Source organism: Larus michahellis, chromosome 1 (genome assembly GCF_964199755.1).
Source record: "Larus michahellis chromosome 1, bLarMic1.1, whole genome shotgun sequence".
Taxonomy (NCBI): Eukaryota; Metazoa; Chordata; class Aves; order Charadriiformes; family Laridae; genus Larus; species Larus michahellis.
Genome location: NC_133896.1, coordinates 107953750 through 107976189, shown reverse-complemented (window position 1 = coordinate 107976189; position 22440 = coordinate 107953750). Strand labels below are relative to the sequence as shown.

The following is a 22440-nucleotide window of genomic DNA, read 5'->3' as shown; positions in this document are numbered from 1 at the left end:
CCGGAAGCTATTTATAAGTGAGACGAAATTGGTATGCTTGTATCATCTATTTCTGTACAAGAGGAAAGCATGTGATAATCTTCTTTCTATTCCCTTTATTAAGGCATACCATGAACATGAATGACAACAACGAACACAAAGGACAGCTGTAATTGATACCGCAGTGAAAGCTAAATTGCAAATTGGTAGATTTGGCTAACATTAAAAATTTCAGTAGTTCTGATCAAGCACTTAATATGAGGCCTTTTGTTATTAAGTGATGTAGTTGGCAGAACTGAACAAAACAGCCCATTTCATAATTCTGCCACCCTCACACAAAATACCGTTGTATCGGGACTATTCCTAAAACAAAAAAATCTGTAATTCCCAGGAGCAGTTACAATCGGAAACCACTACTGCAGAAAAGGCACATTGCACAGAGCTGCTGTTCCCCGGCTTCCCCACCAGCTGTATTTCCCACAACCATAGGATCCTCTCCTGCTTGGAGGGACTGACCTCTCCTGAGCAGCAGAGAGAAACATGCAGTTGAGTTTCTGTCCCCTCTGCACCACAGAGCAAGATTTCAGCTTACTACAGTTTGCTGTGCACTATACAAAACAGCAAAACCAGAGGCAGTCATCAAGTCTTCCTTCTCAGCCGGAGAGACGTATCTCTGATCCATTCCCAAAACTGGAGCAAGTCCTGATGAAAGGACTTTTCTGCAGAAAGAATAGTCCCTTGCATACAGGTTCAGAAGAACTTTGCTGAACCGCGACATCAAAACCACCCATGTTTTTTGCTCTCCCTTTAACATTGGGCCAAGATCCGTAATTGTCATATAGACATTTTTGGCAACTATAGCTATGTCAGAATCAAGGAGTAAGTGAACTTAGTGATACTACGTTACAAGCAAACAGTTGCTAAATTGGTAACTCGATACATGTTGAGAAAAAAAGAGAGCCACCACAGAGACACATTTTTTCAGAAACAATTTAAAGATTAAAACAGAGAAGCCCCCTGAATAGGGATCCAATTAGATCCAAAGGCTCAGCTCAGGAGACCTGATGTTGTGTGAGCAAGGGAGAGCCTGTTCAACATCACTTCCATCAGCGACAGCTGAGTCTTCCCAGAAGGCTACAGACACTTGCATGTGGATCCTGACTACCTCATTTACCAATGAAACATCCCAATTAACTTATAAAGGGATTATCCATATGAATTCTCACTGAAATTAAAGTGGCCAAATGTCTTTCCTGGCTTTGTAGAATTGAATCCTCATTTACATGTGACTGAGCTCTCCCCCCTGCCCTATCCCTGGAAATGGCACAGAAACTAGCCGTAGCAAGAGACGATGGCATTAAAGGGTTAAGAAAGAAATTATTAAGCATGATGTAAAAACAGAGTTTGAACTCATCTAAAATAAATTGAGTGCCTTTTTAAGCAGTGAAAACAACACTGATCTAATTTTTTCGATACTGATTCACACAGAGACAACAAAGAGAACATAGATCCAAGTAAAATCAAATGAGATTCAGAATTGCTTCCAGAGTTGGTGCTGAAAACAAAGCATGCACAAGGGTCTACTACGCTCCACTCTTGCAAGGCATAAACAGGGTCTGCAATAAACTGCTTGATGCTGTCTTGCTGGTCATAAAACTAGGAAAAAAAAAGGGATATGCCATTTTTTATAACACTTTAGGGCCCAATGCAATATAAAATATATCTGGCTTTCTGGCAGTCTACGCTTTGGGAACAGATTCTAGTGACTTTGGGCTTTATATACGTTTTTGCAATACAGGAACTGAACATATTTTTTGTTGGATTGGACCATTAGGTAGCTATAGCTATTCTCAAAGGACAGCGTAAGCGACAAGCATTCAGAGGCCCAGTGAAAATATAAATCATTAACAAAAAGATCAAGATGAGGAATCCTTGATTTGACATTTCCAGTGTTAAGGGATATTTTTGTATCCTTTTTATACTTAAAAGAAACATTAACTTTTCTAAAAATACTGAAATTATATTGTCTTCATGTGGATATAAGAATATCATCACATGTCCGCTAAATAACATTTGCTTCTTCTCACAGTTATCAAAAGACTGCATAATAAATGTTTTAAAGTATGGCAAAATCATCATAAGTAAAAAAAAATAATCTTGCCATCTTAAGGGATAAAGAATATCATGCACTTTATTTAGAATAAGGTGCATATTAAAGTACTTCCACTTTATCAAACTTCTAAAAATATCCCCTCCACAAATATAATTAGAACAATTAAAAAAAAAAAAAAGGAAAAAAATGGAATGGCATATATAAAGGATTCACTCTTTCATTTTCATAAGGCCCTTGGTTTCCTTTATCTCTATTCTGTTTCTGAAGAACTGCATTCATTAGTACAAAACCTCCACTATCCCACTTATTCTGATAACTTATAGCTCTGCTTCTCACTCCCAACTTCTTTCTATTTGAATTGAAATGTCAGTCTCTTTGTCCACCATCAGCTTATAGATATTCAGCTCCATAGGGTAACGTTTTCAGTCTTTCACCTACCCAGTGCTTCCAACCTTCTCCCTTTCCTAATCAATAGGATGCCCACCACCTTCACCTCCAGTATTGAGGGTGGTCAGCCGAGCGTCATCTCCAGATGCTCATCGTTTTAGTTGTATAAAAATTTACCACTCCCTCTTGCAGAGCAGCTCTGCTAGACCAGCATTTCCCATTGAGTCAAAAAGCTAAAGCTTGAGACCAGATACTCATTACTGTGGTGCAAGATAAGTGCAACATCTTTCTTCGTGCCCCTGGTGAATCCAACCTGGGTCCTTCAAAATGTTTTGCAGAAGGTCATCTTACTAGTTCATTACTTTGATCATGTTGCCATTTTCATTGCCTCCCTCAAAATCTTTCCTTTGGTTATTCACCACAAACAGAATAACCAGCTTCTATTTGAAGCCTTCCTTGGCCTACCCCAATCTCACATTCACAGTCCACACTGACTCCTTCCTTCAGTTCTCATTAACTCTAGCTTTTAGCAACCAGTTATTAATTTCATTTCTGACAACCATTGTTTGTATTCTTCTTGCCTAGTCATCACTGTTGGAAGAACTTCTTCACAAGCTGCCACAAAGATCTTTTTTCAAATGCCTTTTTAACATCTTTTTACCTTAATGAACTTGCACAGAGAGTATGTGAGGCTACATAAGCAGACTTCTGGTTTCTTCACGCTGTCCAGTCTGCTAATGTCCACGTGTTATTTCTTTTTATACTGGAACAGTATGTTCTCTGGAGAGTGGAGTGGTTTTATTTCACCTTTATAGCATTCCAAGCCCAAAGGAGTCATGTTTCTAGATAACAACGTAACACAAATAATGAACAGTAACAACCTTAATGCATTACAAACTTAGGAAATTAAGTTTATTTCAGAACAACTTCTTGTAGTGTGTTTTACTTGAAAAAAAATGTACACACTTTCTCAAACCTGAACCTATTTAACACAGGTCTTGATGTGTTAAATCTTGATGTGTAGTGAATTCCAGCTAACTTAAATACAACAGGTTTACAATTAATGCAGCATTTTCCCTGGGTAACATACACTAAATTTTATCTAAAATACATATAGGAAGTCCAAACAATAAGAACATTACCAAAAAGGTCTTCTCTTTAGGATCAAAAGATTTGGGTTAAAGGCAAATTATTTGAAAACAAGTTACTGAGGCAATATTCAATCAAAATGACTACTATCAGCCATAAACATACGGGACCCTCTAACTACCCAGGGTAATAAGTCTTGTATATTATTGCTGGGAATTCCTTCAAAGCCCAAATCATTTTTAGTTTGCAAAGCTCTCTAATTTATTTTCCATGGTTGGGAGGAATCTGCTGCTAAACTAAAAATACAGTTTTACCCCCCATTATCTCTGCACATAAAGAGTCACAGAGCTTCAGGCTAGAATTAACATGAGATAGGCTATTATGGCTGTAAGAACATTTAGCAGTCCCTGTTGACTTTGCGGTTTGTAATAATAAATATCCTCCCCATAATCTCTCGCTCTTTTTCCTAAACTTGATGCCTTGAGGAGTTCTTGAAGCTTGTGATAAAATACGAACGGTATTTACCTATTTTGTTGCTAGCCTGGATTTCCTCTTCTCCTTGGGCAAAGTCATTTAAAGATATGATATTTGCAAGCAAATGCTTTTAAAAGTATAACCCTTGATTTCATGAATGCCCTACAGAAATATGATGTCCTACTGTACTTGATTACTGAAGCAAAACTAAATCTGCTTGTACAAAGTAATGGCACTATTTTATAATGAAGCGTGCTCTCTTTCACCAAGGAAGAACCTTGCAATCAGATGTGAAGGTTAGAGAAGATGTAGTCTGCAACTCAAAAGTATCTTATTATCACCAATCAAGGTGATAATTAAAACCAGATTTCCGTAAGGAGGGGTTAGGCATTTAGAGGGTTTCACAAAGTACTGATCTTCATGCACGTACTAAATGGTGCAAAGTACTTATACTTTATTAAGAAGATGCTGAAAGTGACTGAAACGAAGGTGTAATCTTGCATACATAAGCATCTGACTTTGATCCATGCAACAGAAAAAACGTACTTGCCTAGTCTCTCTCATATATTAAGGATGGTTGGGTTTGGGGGTTTTTTTCTTTGTTTTATTCTTTTTTTCTCTCCCAGAATTGTTTGCAAATACATCCAGAAGTAAAAAATTAAGATGAAGACAATATCTTTTAAATGTTCAGAGTTCCATTTCACTAAAAGCAAACTCTACAGTAACATCTCACATTTAAGATACTATAGTTTTTCTTTAACTCATTCTTGCCATTTTTTTTACTTACTTAAAAGTCTGTCAAGTGAATTCAGTGGAACATTAGGCAAAACATACACATCACAAAGCCTCTCTCACATAAAAAGACAATTTCAGTCTTCACAGAGTTCACACAGTCGTCATAAGAACAAATTAAAATCAAACCATGCTTCCACACCTAAATATGTATTTCCCTCTAACCTGTACAACTTGCAGGCTGTAAGGCATAGATGAGTAGCAGTCTACTGGCAACTGAACCTTTTTAGATAGAGAAAGCAAGAAACACTTAAGTTATTCCTAAGACCAACAATACACTCACTCTGCTTCCCGTACGTGCCCAATTCAACTTAAACCATGAACAGATGTGAAGCAAGACATTCACTCGTGTTTCAGATTCACTACACTCCTCAATGTTTTCTTAAATTAATGAAAAATATCCTTTTCTTGGAAAATGAAAAGGTTTAGAATTATAAACTATTTCCAAATAGATAATCCACTAATTTTTCTGTAGCTCACTGACTTGATTCCCACTGCAACCTAATTTATTTTGGCATTATTCTCACTTGACAACAATTATTTGTAGACAGTTACATAGTTTTCACTTATGAAATCTAAATCATAATTTTACTTTCAGCGTTTCTAAGGGTTATTTCATACCTGTTATATTTGCTAGATGCAACTCCCTTTTTTCCTTCTATGATTTCCTTCTATTTTTTTCAGTTCTCATGAGCTTTCCACAAAAGTTCTTGAAAAGTTGTCTAATCTGCAAGGTGAGGGAGAGATGCGCTGTGTAAAACACTTTTTTTATACTTGTACACTTAAATAAGTGATTTCATTTTGAACAAAGCAGAGCAAAATTATTTCAAAACCACGGTACCAGAGGGAACTGCCTGTATCTTATAGGTGCACCATTTCCACTGCTCTTCTCCATCCTCTTTATCCTCACCCCTAGGGCCTTCTTCATTTATTACTGTTGTTTCTAACTCTCTATTCTCCTTCACAAATTTCCACAAAGACCTTTTGTGATGACCACCGACCCTCCCCTGCCCCATTCTGCTTTACCTTCTCCCCAGCATCTCACATTCAGTGCCAATGGAGTGCATTGCCATCACCTCTCCACCCTGGAGAGGCAATTCCAATTTCCAAGTACCATTACTAATGAATGCAATTAGAGATAACATCATGACATACACGCAGGCTTCTGTAGAGCTGTACATTTAAATGCAGTCATAATGCTCACAGCAGATTCTTACTCAGGAAAGAAATTCAGGTGTTGAACTGCAGCCTGAGCTTCCACAGGGTCTGCAATTCCCTCCCTGCCTTTTCCTTTCTGTCCCCCTCCTGCCTCAGCCTACCTTCTTACAACAAGGTATGAGGTCATGTAGCCTGTACAGCACAATCTCACTAACTCGTACACGTGTAAGTACCACGTCATTTGATTTCAGTGGAGCTCCTCCAGGATGAAGTAAAGCATTAGCAAGGCCTTGCAGGATTTGGGAGATGGCCAGTTGCTGAGGCCCTGAAGACACTTCTCCTAACCTTATTTTACTTGTTAAGTGCTGTGCATTTCATATAACAATACATTTATACCACTCTTTGATCATTTATGTCATTCAGCCTCCTGTAATTTTCAGCTCCCCCACTTCATTCTTTACTGCACGTGGCCTCATTTCGTTTCCTTATGTCTGCAGATGAGAAATTAGACAGGCCCAGAATAGATCAAACGGAGTACTGAATTTGGGTCATTATCCACAAAGCATCCCAAGACAGTCTGCCTTAGCTTGTCAGCTAAAGTTCACTTGCAATGTTTCCCTCACCCTAGAAAGGGAGTTAAGGAAGACTAATAACTTTCATTAGACCAGCTGATGTAGCCAGAAATCTTGAAAAGATTAAAAGCATAACCTTGAGAGTTTCGTCAAGACTCACATGCCTGAAAGCTCACCTCTCCTTTTTCTCCCGTGAGTGCATCAGGAAAGCATTTTTGCAAAACAGCTACTATCTCTACTATTCAAAAGAACAGTACCTGAAAAGGCTGATTTGCAATGGTCTCTTCATAGCAGCCATTTCATCTGAGCACCTGAACATGTTTAACTTTAAGCAGACCAAACCTAGTCAACTGGTTTAAATGAACAATATGCTTAAACACTTCAATGGACCAATGTTAGAGTGGCTTATATATGTATTCAAAAACAAACAGACACACACCACCTTTTTCTAAGTACAACTCCGGACTGCAGATTAGCTTTCCTGCAATTAATCTCTTTATCTTATTGAAATACATTTTTCATATTTTGATTTGAAGATGCTCAATTTCAAATTAATACAGGATATTGTATCATCCTTCTGAACCAGTTTTTGTGTCCTGCTTTATCCAATATCCAACAAACAGAAAATAAACAATCACTGCTTTTGTTTGCTACTGGTATTTGCATACAGTCACTAAGGAAAGGTTATTTATTCCACGCAGTTGATTTTTAAATTTTGTCTATAGCATAAAGGACTAAGATAATCTTTTTACATTTTGATTTGCAACTAGATCTTGAAACAGGAGATTGAGAATCTAAAAGAAACACTGAAGCTTAAGCATCATTCTTTTAAAAGATAAATTCAAAGTCTTCTTTTATCCTATCACTATTACCAAAAAGATTCAAATGAGGTATGTGATAACATCCCAACATTCAGGTTTATAGCACAAAAAAGTAAGTCTTGGCAAGCAATAGCTCAGACATACTTTCTTTATTGCCATTATGAAGCCTACTACAAGCATCTTTGTTTACCTCATCACAAGTAAACATTCATGAAGAAATATTGTGGGAAAATGCTTTTCTGGTCTCACGGCTAATTTGCACCATTTGAGAGTACCCCACAGTTAAGCTGCTCAGCCCCTCTCAAGGAAAGTGGGGAACTGAATCTAAATTACAAGCACTCTCCTCCCCTTCATCTGTGCATTTTCAAAGCCAGGATTTCAGTTTTGCTTACTAACTCATCTCTGACTAATCTCACCTAATGGGCAGTACAGACATACAGGAACTTGTAAATGGTATTTTCTTTAACTTATAGCAAAGCGCTAAACTTCCATGATCTGGATTTTAGTCTAGCACAAACGGTGAAGAATAAGTGACATGAAAAGGCCATGTGAAGAACAATGAAAACTTGCTATTAGCAATAAAATTAGTATTTCCAGAAAATAAAGAAATACTGACACCAAATACATAGTTTACACCTACCTATGTCCACATAAATCTTTACGCTGCTATTAGAATAGTCTAATAGATTGTTTTTCCATGCAAGGTTATAAAAGTGTGGTTTATTAGGGTCCTGCTGCCATAAACTTACAATTCTTCCTCAGGTTAAATTTATATCTAGCTATCAAAATACATTACTACATTACAATCACTTGTTCTTCCTTAAAAATTAACATACACCGCCCCCCCCCCCCGCAACACAATAAAGTAAGTAAAGGTGTATCTAGCTAGTATTCAAACCAATAGCTCTGGATTTTCTACTATAGCTCCATTATTATTTTTTTTTCTAACGCCACGATGTCGACGTAGGTAATTGCCAATGATGAAGCCTTGGCTAGATTATAAAACACCTCATTAAAAATTAAGGATTGTAATTAGGCCCTGAAAACCAAGAAAATTATTATTTTTTTTCCCACACCCTTGCATCTTGTGCACCACGGCAGCTGGGAGCCTTGGACAAAGGCTTATCTGAGAAGATGACTGTGATTAGTTCCCCGGGCACGGCAATGACTTGGGACCAGGGCCCAAAGCTGGGATGCTCCTTAACCAAAAAAAAAAAACCCAAAAAACCCAGCCAGCCCACGCTGTGCTTGCAGGGGCTGCTGGAGTGCTGGGCTCGGCACATGCCTCACGCGCGTAGCCCAGCGCTCCACGTGGCGCGGGTGGAAACCAACCCCACGCGTGTCCCATTGACACCCCAGCCCCAACGCCTGCGGCTGTCCACGCGCGGAGTTGCAGGGGGAGAGGCGGCGAGCCCGCACCGCTGAATTTAATTAATTTTTTTTAATAATTGGGTATACACGAAGGAAACCTAAACTATTCAAGTGGTGCACGGAGCGGGAAGCCACGATGGCCCAGACCGCCCACCACCATCACCACGGGGGTTTCTCCGTGCTCCCCCGCCACCCAGGACAGTCCCGCGGCTCGGCGTGACCGAACCCCTTCGCGGAGAGAAACCCGTGTGGGTAAGAGAGAGGGAGGGAAGGAGGTGCTGACGGTGCCCCGTCCCGACCCGGACAGTGGCACCCCCGCCGTGGGGAGAAGGGGACCTGCGGCGGCGGCCCCGGCCGGGAGAGCCGCTCAGTCCCCGCACGCTGAGGCTCTGCCGCGGCGTAGGCGGGGACAGGGCGGCTGTGAAGCCCGGCCCGGCCCCATCCCGCCCCTCGCCGGGCGGGGAGTTCGGAGCGGGGCGGGTCCGCGCTGCCCGGCCGCTTCCTGGTCACCTGCGGAGGAGGCAGGAGCCCGCTGAGGCGGCAGCGGTAGAGGGCTCGGTCCGGTGGCTCCAGGGCTGGCTGCCGCCATGGCCTCGCTCTTCAAGAAGAAGACTGTGGACGGTGAGTGGAGGCGCGGGGCCGCCGGCGCACAGGGGAGGGCCCCGCCGCCTCCCTCGCAGCTCCGTGGCTGCTGCCCCCAGCTCTCGTACGGTCCCGGGCGCAGAGCTGGGCCTGGCCTGGGCTCGAGGGGAGCGGGAGCCCGGGGGCGGTGGCGGTGCTTGTGGGGCGGCCTCGGGCCCTGTGTCCCGGCAGAGGATAGAACCCATAGGGAACGGAGGAGGCCACAGCCCGCCCGGGGTGACTCACCGGCGGCGCTCGGGCCGGGCGGTGTGGTGGGGAGAGTCCCCGGGATGGGCCGGCCCCCTGGAACAGCGCGGCGGGGGGTTCCCGGCGCATCGGGCCCTGTGGGGAGGCCGGGCTGGGGCGGGATGTGATGGGAGCCGGGCTCTGGTGATCCCGGTGTGGGAAGAGGAACGTCCCTCGCTGGTAGCGAAGGGAACAGAACAGGCCCGCGAAGAGTTGCTGGAGCCCGGGACGGAGAGGGAGTCGAGCGGAGCCGGCCTGCGGCAGCCGGCAGTCCGCGGCCGAGCAGGGCCGCAGGCTCCGGCGGAGGGGGGGCGGGCAGCAGCCTGGCCGCCACCTCTGGCCACTACCTTTGGCCACCCTTGGCTTAAGACCACGTACGAAGCCCGGTTGGTCTTGGTGCGTTTGCAGACAGCCTGCGCCTTAAACGCTGAAACTCATGCAGAAATCACGATCTCCAAAGTAAAGCCAAAAAAAGGTCGCTTACCTGGCGGCGGTGCTGTGGGCCAGGGTCAGCTCTCCCAATCATCGGTGTGCCCCAGGCGTGGTGGTGGGGCCCGGGGTGGCCGGGGGGGTTGGCGAGAGCCCCGGAGCGGGCTGTCTGGCACCTTGGGTGCCCCGTGTCAAATCAGGCAGGTCCTTGTTCAAAAATGGCTCGCCAAAAGTGACGCTGTGCGTCAACCAATTGTGTGTCACCAAGGGAGAATACGTATGTTTGCCACTTGTCTCTTCCCATTCTTGGTGCAACACCTAAGAGAGGAGGGAGGAAGAGATGAAACCAAGCTTCCATGACCAAGGTGGATTGTATGGGCCAGGTCAAGCCTTGCTGGGTATCTCTCGTCCAACCTGTTTTCAGGAATGGAGGTACTTCCTCCTCACCCTGGAGTGTGAGGCAGCGGCGGCGTGACACACAGGAGTGGTTATCGGCAAAAGGCTGTCTCAGGAATACCCTGTCATCTTCTGTCTGCTGGAGTAAAGCTAGGAATTTGCATCAGTTAGCACAGAGAAACAAGAACCAAGTTCTCATCTTGGCCTTCACTTGCAAAAACAAGTGAAAGGGCCTGTAACTGCAGATAGCCGTTGTTTTCGGTTTATTGCTGTCCTTAGTTTGAACCACGATGTGAGATCAGAAACAACAGCAATAAGCATCATGCTCAACCTTATTGTCTCATGACTTAAGTACAGTTCTTGTTTCTTATCGTCTTGAAGCTCCTACTTCTTAAGCTTACTACGCTAAGCGATTTTTTTAATAGTTATTGTAGTTAGAAAAGACAGTCATGTATGTAGCTATTAAGCTTTTTCTTTCATTTTCGCAAGTGCAGCTGTGCAAGTAATATACGTTTGTCTACCTTCAAAATTACTTGCCTGTAGCATTATTTTTCAGAATGATTTTCACTGCTGCTTTGCCAGTGTGAACAATGCAGTGTTGTATTCAGTGTCATCTTTCAGCTCTTCATTATTGTCCATTTAAAAGTCTGTATCTCCTGAAGATGCTTTTTGTGTAACCCTCGGAGCAGTAGTAGCGTTCTAAAAACAGGTCTCTCTTTCGCAGTTTGTTTGGATTATGTATTTATTTGGCTGAAAACAACTGATGGGAGAGGGTAATCTATATACCCTCTTTAAAATGCCACTGAAGGCTCAGGGATTTTCTGATTCAAACCTATTAAGGCTGAAATAATTTGAGCAATAGATGCTTTACAGTATTTCTGATTGTGGGAATGAAGAATGTGAATGCTTCTTTTTGTTTGTAGAAAAATTGTCGCAAGCATTAAAAAATGAAAAGAGTGGCTGCAGTGTTGAGGATTTATCCTTCATGCCTTTATTTCTGTTAGTAACTCTGCCTGTTTGTATTGATTTTCACATCCTTCAAATTTTGTAAGTACAATAGCAGTGCCCTGCCATGATGTTACTTCTGTGGATTGGAAGAGGGAGCTCTAAACAAAGTTTATGTGACAGTTTGCTCCTTTTATATTCCCACACAAAGTTTATCTAATGTCATGTAGACACATACGTTAGGAGCAGATGAATCTCTTCCTAAAAGTACTAACTCCTTTCCTCTATAAAGGTCAGAGGATGCTGAGTCAGATGCAGACCTCTCCACCTTTGCCCAGGTGAATCACACCTAAGCATGTGCTGGAAATTCTAACAAAAGTTAATTGCAACTGGCATGATTGATGCCTATATTGTAAATAATACTTGCTGAAGTAAGTGGATGTTACTGGTACATGATTTTTAAATAGTACGGTGGACGAAACTCCTATGAAGAATGATATGTTTCACCTGATAGACAGTGTTCAATCTTCTGCTGGCTATTTCAGTTGTCAGGAAACTTTAATTTTCTATAAAGGCCTCCACTTTCATGTCTTACTATTCTAAAGCATCCGCTAATTGAGGAATTTCGAACACTATTGTTTTATAGTCTGACTTGAAATTGGGCTGCACAGATGTGGTACATTTGTGGAGGAGAGTAATCTCCGTCAAACCAGAATAAGGACAGAAAAGAGCAGGATCCAGGACTTGCATCTAGGAGTATTTTTGCTGTTTTAATGGACTTGGGAAGTCTTTAACTACTCTGAGGTCTCCTATATAAGGTTTCTTCAGCTGATCTACCTGTTGCAGTTAGGCCTGGCTGGTTGAAATGCAGTGGGCTCACAGTGAGTATGTTATTGCTGAGTTAGGGTGGAACTTGCATAAAACTGTGCGCACCTAACTCTTACGGTGTGGTTAAGACTCTTGCTATGGTTATGGTGCAAAGAAACATACTAGGTAAAATAGCCTTTTTGTTATGGGATATGGCCTATGCTGCCAAAACATAATCATGTTGTATACATAAAATTGTATTGTGCTAATGTTTCATATATTTGAAATGCTGACAGCTCTGTGATAGCTGACAGTTCATTTTGAACAAATGGAGGCTGTCAAACATACTGCATGTCTGCAGAGTGTTTAGCAGATAAGATGTTTAAGTAGTATTGAAAACTTTTCCCAGCTATAAATATTTCCTTTCCAGATATAATAAAGGAGCAAAATCGAGAGTTAAGAGGTACACAGAGGGCTATAACCAGAGATAGAGCAGCACTTGAAAAACAGGAAAAACAACTGGTAAGTAGAGCTGGCAACTTTATTTTACTCTTTAAAAACAAACACACGCGCACCCCCAATATAACAGAAAACTTGCAAAGGGCAAAAGATATAACTCAATGTATAATAATTGAATACTAAAAAAGTTGTCTTCCCCTTTTTGACTTTTCAGTTATTAAAATTGCGTCAGAAAAAAAATACTATCTAGAAGTTATTCTCAGCCTTTAACATAGGAAAAGCCTGAAACAATGTGTCTAGATTAAATAACTACATTTTTTCCCTTCCATTCTTAGCATTCTCTATCCTTCAGAAGGTTTTTTTTGTAAAAGGTTTGTAAATCAGTGGTCTTGTGGTGGAAAAACTAAAGGAAGTGTCTGTCAGTGCTATCATATGTTACTACGGCTATGAGAGAGAGTACTTGAAAAAACACAGGATATCATTAATACCCCATAGGGTTGTTATTTTCATTCATATAGAACTTCCCTAAAACTAGCTAATAATAGTAAAACTATCTGCCTAAATTAACATCTATTTAGAACTTAGTGTGTGTGAGCTATCAAGTATTCAGTGAATGGATGCTGCACCTGTGTGGCAGTATAAATGGATGTGACAGATGGTGGGGTTTGATGCATGAAGACATGCTCAGACTGTGGGAAAAGCTATGCAAATCCAGCCACTGTTCAGTAGCTATTGAGGTGGTGTTTCATAACAGCAGGTCGCATGAATACCGAGATCGGGGAAAAATAAACTAAAAGAGGACAGAGAAATTATTTCTGAAAGCCCTGAATATGTCAGATACTATAGGTTGCTCATAGATAAAGCATTTTCAGTATGAAATATTCTGACTGGAAATAACCTTAATTTTCATGAGTACTGAAGTTGAAGTTTTGATTACTGACTACAATAAATTGTTTCAGAAATTTTGGATTTCTGAGGAGAGGAAGAAAAGAGAAGTGAAATACGTCTTATTTGCTTAAAATTTGCTGTTAGGATGAGAGAATCAATGGATAATAAATATTAATTTTCAGGGTCAGATCAGGTAAAAAAAGACCAAGGCCTTGTCAGTCAAATTTTAGAACACTTTGTTACCTGCTTTCTTCAGAAAGACTTTTTTTTTCCCCTTACCTATGAGGTACTACTCTGAGAAAACCCAGTAAAATTAATTCTATGTATAAAAATAGCTTAAAGTATGCAGACAGTTCTGTTTCAGTTCAGTAACCTCATATGACTATATGAATTTTGATTATTTATTTTTCCAGAGGAATATGACTGACTTTAATAAGCTTGCCCCACATATCTCAAAAGCAAACAATGTATTTCAGCTTTTTACACAAATTCTTAATTAAGAATAAAATCCTCTATATTTAGGGTTTGATTTGTGCATCTGGATTATCTGCAGTGATTCAGCAATGGTTGATGTAGGTTTGTATTTTGTTTTGAAAATCAAGCTATAAATGCTACGTAGGTATTTCATCTCAGTGAGAAAATCCCTATTTCCAAATGTTTGCTGTTAAAACCAGGGTGCAAACTAGTGTTTGCTGGCAGGCAAACTTATCCATCCTGTCCTTCACAATACTTGAGGAGACGAAAAAAAGAGATAATATTCTGTACGTGCTATAGAAATTTGGTTTTGTGGTCCCTCTAAGCTACTTATAAAGAGGACAGCTTTACATATATTTCAGGCCTCTAATGTTTGAACAGCCTCATGCTTCTTATTTGCTGATCTCTACCTTCTTGGATTGAAAATAGTAGGTATGACACAGCCTTTTAGAAATTATGGATTTACAGAGAAGATCTTATGCCAGTCCATCTCTATAGTAAACTTAACCACGATCTTTCCTAGTCGTAAAGCTAATGCAGTGGGCCAGTTTACACTTGCTTTTAAACATGACTGTTTTGCATATGCTGGTGACCAGTATTTACCTTTTCAGAGCAATATATCTTCTTATAAGTGCAGTTTTCTGGACTACCAGTGCACATAAAGTGAAGCGGCTGTATTCCTGTAGGAGGTATATTCTGAAAAATCACAGGAGAAAGCTGGTTTTTAAAGGCTACTTTTACTTAATGGTAAAAGAAAAAGTACAATCGGATATACACAAAGAACCGAGATACTCTGCCAAGCTCTCCTTAAAAAGGCTGAAAAGGAAAAATTAGTTGAAAAGTTTACATTACCGAGTCACAAATCTTTGAAAAATCCCAGCTGACAAGATTATTTGTGCCAAACTTTTTCCTGGTACCTTTGGGCTAAATAGCATGCTATTTCTCCTTGAAGTGATAGATTGGGGTTTAGGGCTTTTTTTTGTAAGCCAGAAGTGCCTTTCTTAAGGTTTAAGCACATGTTGTTGTAGACAAATTATATCACTTTTATTATGAGCTAGCTTAAGTCCAGCTAAATTACGTGGGCAAACAAACTATAATTATTGCTCATCTAACTTTATCTACTTCTTCCTCAGAATGGTTATGAGATTCTCTCAAGGCTGAAAAAGTGTCAAAAAGAATCTATGAACTCCCCATTTCTTCCCTGGGTGATATGGCTTGATTGCCCATGAATGCAAGAAATCAAAGATAATTAGAATCGTGGCATTAATAGTTGTCTGGCTGTAATAATTTCTTCACTTTTTGGTTTTGTGTTTTGGTTTTTAAGTGTTACTCCCTATCCAGATATGGAATTAAATGTGCACATATAAGTGAATTGGACATTATGCAGAAGTTGGAAGTCTTTTGGGAAGCTGTGTGCTGCCATGCTATAAATCAGTTTCGTGTTTTTTAATTTTGGTCAAATCATAACAGCATTGCATTTATTCTACTAAATAGCCTTGGTAGAAAGGCAAGGAAGACTATTAATATAACTTTAAATATCTTAAAAAAAAACAAAAAACACAAACAAAAAACAAAGAAAGAGGAGAGTTAACTTTAGAATTTAATTATTAGTGTTAAGGCTTAATTATAGTCTTTGTTTGAATTAAGATTCTGTACAATTAATCTTATACCTTTTTTAACAGGAACTGGAAATAAAGAAAATGGCTAAGACTGGTAATAAAGAAGCCTGTAAAGTGCTAGCAAAACAGCTTGTACAACTGCGGAAGCAGAAAAATCGAACATATGCTGTTAGCTCTAAAGTCACTTCTATGTCGACGCAAACGAAGGTCATGAACTCTCAGATGAAGATGGCAGGAGCTATGTCGACTACAGCAAAAGTAATGCATTACAAGACATTCTTTTACATTAAAATGCAGCATATTCTTGCAGAAGTTGTGTTATTTTGTATAAGAGAATTGAAGGGATAAAACTTACTGCTTAATACCCTAAATGGTGTTGAGGTTGCAGTAGGGAAATGTAATTTGATTCATATTATGAAATTTTCCTCTAGTCAATCCAACCAGTTAGCACCTAACTAAGCATATTTTCTTGGGCTAGACATCTGTCAGATGTTTGCATCATAAAAATAAACTCTGAAGCCAGCAGAACTCTTTTAGTACATCAAAAAAACCCCAAACCGTGCTGCTACAGTGTGTTGCCTGTATATCTTGTCACAAGCAGTTTTTATTGGGAAAAAGTAGGGCATGCTTCATCTAGAAATCAAGGCAGTGTGTCACGGTAGCTTTATGTCTTGTGCAAAAAGTAGGTTATTGCTTTGGATCTTAACTTCCTAAGGAAATCTAATCTGGGGTTCCCTGTCATTCTCACTCTCTGTGCTCTAAGGAAACAATATTGCATTAAGTTTTCTCACAAATCTCATCTCACAGAACAGTCTGAAAAAAAAAAAAATCTGTTATCTGAGTTAGTTGTGAATTTTCCCCTGTTTCCCTGAATTGCTAAATAGGGAGTTTGCTTTTGGCAAGCAGGATTGTTCAGTTTGAGGTGTAGGAAACAGAATTAGCGCACATCATTGTAGACAAGTTGTGCTTCTATCACAGTCCAAGTTAAATCCAGTTATGTGCCAGTTAACCGCAGTAATGCAACGCAACTTAGTGCAGAAAGTACTTACTGCTAAGGCCGTGCTGTCAGATATCTTTTGGAAGCAGTGTGTTGGCAGATATCAGCTGTTCAGTGATGCAGTTGTGGCTCTGTAGCAAACTTTCCATCCTCCGTGACTAACCCACAAAGGGCGGGCTTGTCTGACTGTACAACCGATCATGTTTAACAGCTTACTCAGCATTCCTACAACAATGTTGCATATGAAGAAGTTGGTCTTGCTTTTTAGTTATTATGTGCTTGACCTGTTTTTATCTACAAGACATCTTGGGTTAAATTTCTGAAAACCAGTGTCACTAGACTAATTACGAAGGTTAAATCAGTAGAAAAACCAAAAATATTAAAAAAATAAATTAACCAGCATCCAGAAAAATAATGGTTTTTGAAACACAGTAGGTACACCTCTGTGGCCTAGTTTGTGTAACAGTATTGGAGAGGAAGGTGTTAAATTCTTTTGGTCACTTTTAAAGTGAGTATTTTGCCTTATCAACATGGGAAACTTAAAGAAAAGTATTCAGTCATTCATCTTGAAGCTTTTAGACTATTCTTAATCTCATATAACCATCAGTGAATAATATTTGGAATCAGTTGCCTCAACAAACAAGACAAATACATAAAGCTTTCAAAGTATTTTCTGTACACTTTTTAGCATGTATGGCACTAATTTTGGACACAGTGAAGTCCGGTTAATAGTTACTTGTTTCTTTTAATCGTGCATCTCACCTTTATTTTCTGAAGATATATAAACTCTATATCAGTTTAGTGCAAATATTTTTGATGTCCATCTATAACTCTTGTAAAAGAACTCTAGAGAACCAACATCCCCTAAGTCTGGAACAACTTTTTAAACTCAAATAATATGGCTACGTACACAGTCTTTGAAATTCAAGTAATATTAGAAGCATAATACATTATCACTTAAAACAAACTCAGGCATGAAGGCAGAAGAGCTGCTACGAAGCCAGTAGCAGCTGTAGTAGCTTGACAGCATCCCTTTTAATTAACCAACTCTTTTTATCTTCTTAAAGATGGTTAGACTTTATGTTTGAATTGCTTGTGTCTGTATTTAGGTTTTGATGTCCCATGAGAGATACAGTAGCTTGCTTCTTAGGAAAGAAGAAAGTATTAAATGCTGGTGCCTGCAAAGGCAGTGCTTCATACTTTTAGTAAACCAGGTGAAGTTTATTACACTGTCACAGAAAGATCTCTACCCATTACAAAGGGTCACTCTAAGCTAATATGTACTTCCTGAATATTTTGATATTTGCTTTTCAGAGAAAAGCAATTTTTTCCATTAAATTGTATCATAAACAATTGCAATTTAATGCCTGTCCTCTAGTGTTACTTCAAATATGTGTTCCTTACTGAATAAAAAACCTGCAGCCATTTACCTCTTTGAAGTGTATAGCCTGAATGTTAGGAAGTATTGTCCCATTCTTTTCATTTAGATCAGGCAGGTTTTTCCTAAAAGAAGGCCAGGAGAAGGGTTGTGGTGCAAGACAGACGCATACGTTTAAAACATATTTATTCAACTAGTAGATAGCAATATTTCTTACTAGGTGCAGATTGTACTATTGATCTGTTGTGTATCTACAGTTCTCACGGGATGTAAAGAGACAAGGAAAGTGAAATTTGGACTGAAATGCTTTTTATTAAGGAAGTCTTATTCCTTCTTAATGTATATATTGATATTTACTAATGTGTCACTGTATGATTAAGGATTTTTTTCATATTAATAGACAATGCAAGCAGTTAATAAGAAAATGGATCCACAAAAGACACTACAAACTATGCAGAATTTCCAGAAGGAAAACATGAAGATGGAAATGACTGAAGAAATGAGTAAGTTCTGCGCTGCAGGGAACAGCTAGCTGCAGCCCACGGTGCTTCTAGAAGGGTAGAACCTGTCTAGAAATACTGATGCTTGAAGTTTTATTTCTACAATTAATAAGACTGACGGCACAAATTAAGAACAAACGCAACAATGCACGTCTGAGCAGGGAGGCTGAGCATTAGGCTTTTTAGTAGCTCTAGATGCTAAATCTAGAATCCATTCCTTCCCATCTTCATGCAAAACACGCGTCGTGCTTCCAGAAAGAACATACTGGAAGGAAAGAGGCTTTGAGACCAGTTCAAAACCTTGTTGGCATAACTAGTCGGGGGACTTGAAAAATTGCCCTTTCTGTAGCTGATAGTTCTGCATGACCTTTTTAATTTAGATATTGATAATCTCAGCTTTATCTACATGGTGTTATGGGATGGTTTTGTCTCCTTTTTTTTATTTTAAGCCACAAACAACTTCTTGGGGTGTGGCAAGTTTCTTGTTTGCAATTGCATCTGTCCACTGTGAACTAAGTAACACCAAACTTCCTGGTGTTGCTAGCACAGTCTCCTCTCCCTATCCTAATCCCTGCTGCTGTGTTGGCCATAGCAAGTAGTGTGGACTCAAAACAATATTGCTGAGCAAGATGTGAACACCTCAGCTGCACAGAACTGTATTGTTGCAATTCAGAAATTAGCTGAGTAGTTAACAATTGCACAACTTACCTGGAGGAGGAAGAGGAAAGGGATTTTCATGGGACTGTAGAAGGTGTTTGTAAGAAATGTTGAAGTCTAGTAAGGTGGGAGATAGAGCAACTGAACTATTTTGGTGAAATTAAACATTTTTATAAAAGCAGTCATGCCTTACCCTGTTGTTGCTCTAGCTGAGGTGACCAGCTTTGCAAGGCAGAGGTAAGAAAACCTCTCCAATATACAGGTGATTTCTGTTGTTATCTTATACAGTGGTATTACTACTACATTGTGGGAGGGTAGGAAGACGGTATTAGGTTATTTTAGTAACCTTTTTGCTTAATGCAGTGTGGATTTATTTTTTCTTCTTTCTTCTAAGTTAATGATACTCTGGATGATATTTTTGATGCTTCTGATGAAGAGGAAGAGAGCCAAGATATTGTTAACCAAGTGCTTGATGAGATAGGAATTGAAATCTCTGGAAAGGTATGGCTATTTTTACATGGTTCGTGTGCTTCTTCCCCTTCATTCCCTTTTTTTGAATAGTTTATTCTAGCAGCCTTTATTTTACAGTCTTATTGTAGAAGTCAGCTTGGCATAACATGGGTTATTTTGACTGAAGAAAACTTCTGTCTTCTTCTAGATGGCCAAAGCTCCGTCAGCTGCCAGAGGCTTACCATCTGCATCAACATCAAAAGCTGCTACCATATCGGATGAAGAGATTGAACGACAGCTCAAAGCCTTGGGAGTTGATTAGCTTGATGGCAATACACAGTCTGCCTTCTAATTATTCATCTGCAGACAGATGTAAAAAGTGCAAATACTCTTTCAATGCAACTTGATGTCTAGGAAAACTCTGAAGCTTCAGAAATGACAACTTGAAGTTGGTACGGGGCGAAGGAGAAGGGGAGAATATTTTGCATCAATTTACAGGGAGAAATACACTTGGTGTGTCCATTGCATGAGCGCTGGACCAACCAGGGATGTGGTTCTAATGACAAATTCATTTATACCTGATCTGAATCTGTCCTCTGAATTCAAAGTTTTCTTCTATCTCAGTTCCTGATCTATCTTTAGAATTGGCTATTCTGTGGCTGATGGTGATGCCTGCTAGGACAGCACCTATATAACATACATCATTTTTATAAAACTATCACTACAGAGAAAATTCTTAGTCTGTTATCTTAGCACAAATGAAACTTCACCTTTGCTCTCAGTTGGAAACTATTTTCTTTTGGTGAGAAATAGCCTTGGAAGTCTAGCAAACTTAGGCAGAAAGAAAAAGCATTTTATGTATTTCTTTACAGTTCCTGTAGTAACTTTGAGTTGCTTAAATTGGTTGGTTTTTTCTTTTTGGTTAGTTGGCTATTCTTTTTACAGAAAGGGAAGGCTACAATCCTTGTGCAGTTAATTTTACTGGAAGAGGATTTAAATTTGTTAGTGAACTTTGTTGCATGAAAGGCACTGATTGAACTCTATTGTACTGTAACATAGCTGGCTTCAACAGAATTGCTGTGCCTTTATGTATATAAATCTTGTACCTTTGTGATTTTTTTGCAGAATGAGTCTTTGAAAGGTGAGTAAACTTGTAATTAAGATGGTTTCACAAAACACTATGGCGAGACCTCTGTGTACGTACACTCGATGGGACTCAGTGCTGAAGCTCAGAAATGCACTTGTTCAGAAATGCAACTTGCGCACTTGCAAAAAGGACACTTGCCTGAAACAACATTTGTATATATTTTACAGTATTTCTTAATGGAAAATAACTGTGCATAATTGTATTGTTTACTAAGATGCAGTTGATCACATTGATAAGCTAAATCTAAATTTTAGTTTTGAGAACAATTTTGGATGATACCTGATAATTACTTGCTTAAACACTATAATAAAAGTGTTCTGGTTTTGTGAAGGTTTTTCTATGATCTCTGAACTGCATCGGCATGATTCTAGCTTTACGTGGAATGCATTCGGCTAATGAACAAGAACTGTTGATATTTTAAATAGAGGACAAAGTCTGAGAATGCAGTTCCCAGTTATGGCTTCCCAGATGGCGTAAAGTTCCTCAGCCCTTACTCTGCTGGAGATTATTTGCCCCTCAGTTGTGCTGATTTAGTGGGGCTGTTCATTGAACAGAAACAACATGATCATCTTGGCTTTAAAAAGAGAAAAATCAAAATACCTTCCAAGAATGAAACTAGGATAACTTGTGGGGGGGGGGCCGGAATTGATGACAAACTTCATAAAGAGCCTTTGCTGCTAGAGAAAGTGTAGCAGGAAACCATAACCTCTATGAATCTACGGCTGTCACACCGTCTGCTTTTTAGGATTGAAGTCAGCAGAGAAAGAAAAACCATAGGTGAGCCTTCATATGGATTTTGGCATAGAAATGCAGGTGTTCTTTCTCTTTGAAGGAAGTAACGGACAAACTATCAATCTGTGAGGTAGTGGGTAGGAACGTGTAAGTTTTTGTATTGCATACATCTGATATGAGGTGAATTTTCTTTTTTTTTTTTTTTAAAGTTATTTTGTAAAAGACTAATAAAAGGCTTTTTATTCCACAATGACTTTGTCCTCTTTAGGGTTAGTCTTACACATCTGTCTCTTAGGGGGCTTTCTTTAGTTCTTTGGACTCCTGTTAGCTCTGATAAATTTTCCTTTGACCTGAGGTATAATATTTGTTGTAGTTGCTACATTAAGTAAAGACTTGATCAAGTTTGCATTCCCTTCTGTCTGTAACTGAGTGCCTGAGTACTGCGTTTAAGCATTGAAGGAGAAACCATAATGTGAAATTAGTTAGGTATAAAATACTCATCCATGGTATTTTGGTGGAACAGCAAGGCTTGTATCCTTTCTGAATGAAGTGTGCACTTTATGCTTTTAATGACTGTCAAAATTGGGCATAATTCTATTATGAGTTCCTCCCTCTATCTACGGAGTCTGCTGAACTGTGGCTACTGTCATTATCTATCCTGTGTTGCAGTTAACAGTTATCTTTTAAGTCCTGCAGCTCTAATCTGTATAAAAATCTTTTCAGTAGCAGAGTGAGAAGTGTTGTAGCTTTGCAGGCTTGCTTATATTTATTTCAATTGCAGTTAATATGTTGTAGCTGTCCGTAACAAAATTGCATTCCCCTACTTAGAAACAAATTGCTTTTAAATCACTCTTAGCAGACTAAAAAAAAGAAACCCCACTGAATCCTTAAACTCCTTTATCCTCGCAGACACCTTAATAGCAACTGAATGCAAAAGTT

At 39.6% G+C, this 22440-nt stretch overlaps 1 protein-coding gene across 1 annotated transcript; it reads left to right on the top strand.

Annotated features, from left to right (window-relative positions):
* The first annotated feature begins 9205 nt into the window (after positions 1 to 9205).
* On the top strand, positions 9206 to 21907 carry CHMP2B (charged multivesicular body protein 2B). The gene is made up of 6 exons (XM_074599181.1): positions 9206 to 9377; positions 12631 to 12722; positions 15704 to 15898; positions 18416 to 18518; positions 19567 to 19673; positions 19831 to 21907. The coding sequence occupies exons 1-6, from the start codon at positions 9344 to 9346 to the stop codon at positions 19942 to 19944; spliced, it is 645 nt and encodes a 214-aa protein (XP_074455282.1). The 5' UTR covers positions 9206 to 9343; the 3' UTR covers positions 19945 to 21907.
* Positions 21908 to 22440: the final 533 nt, after the last annotated feature.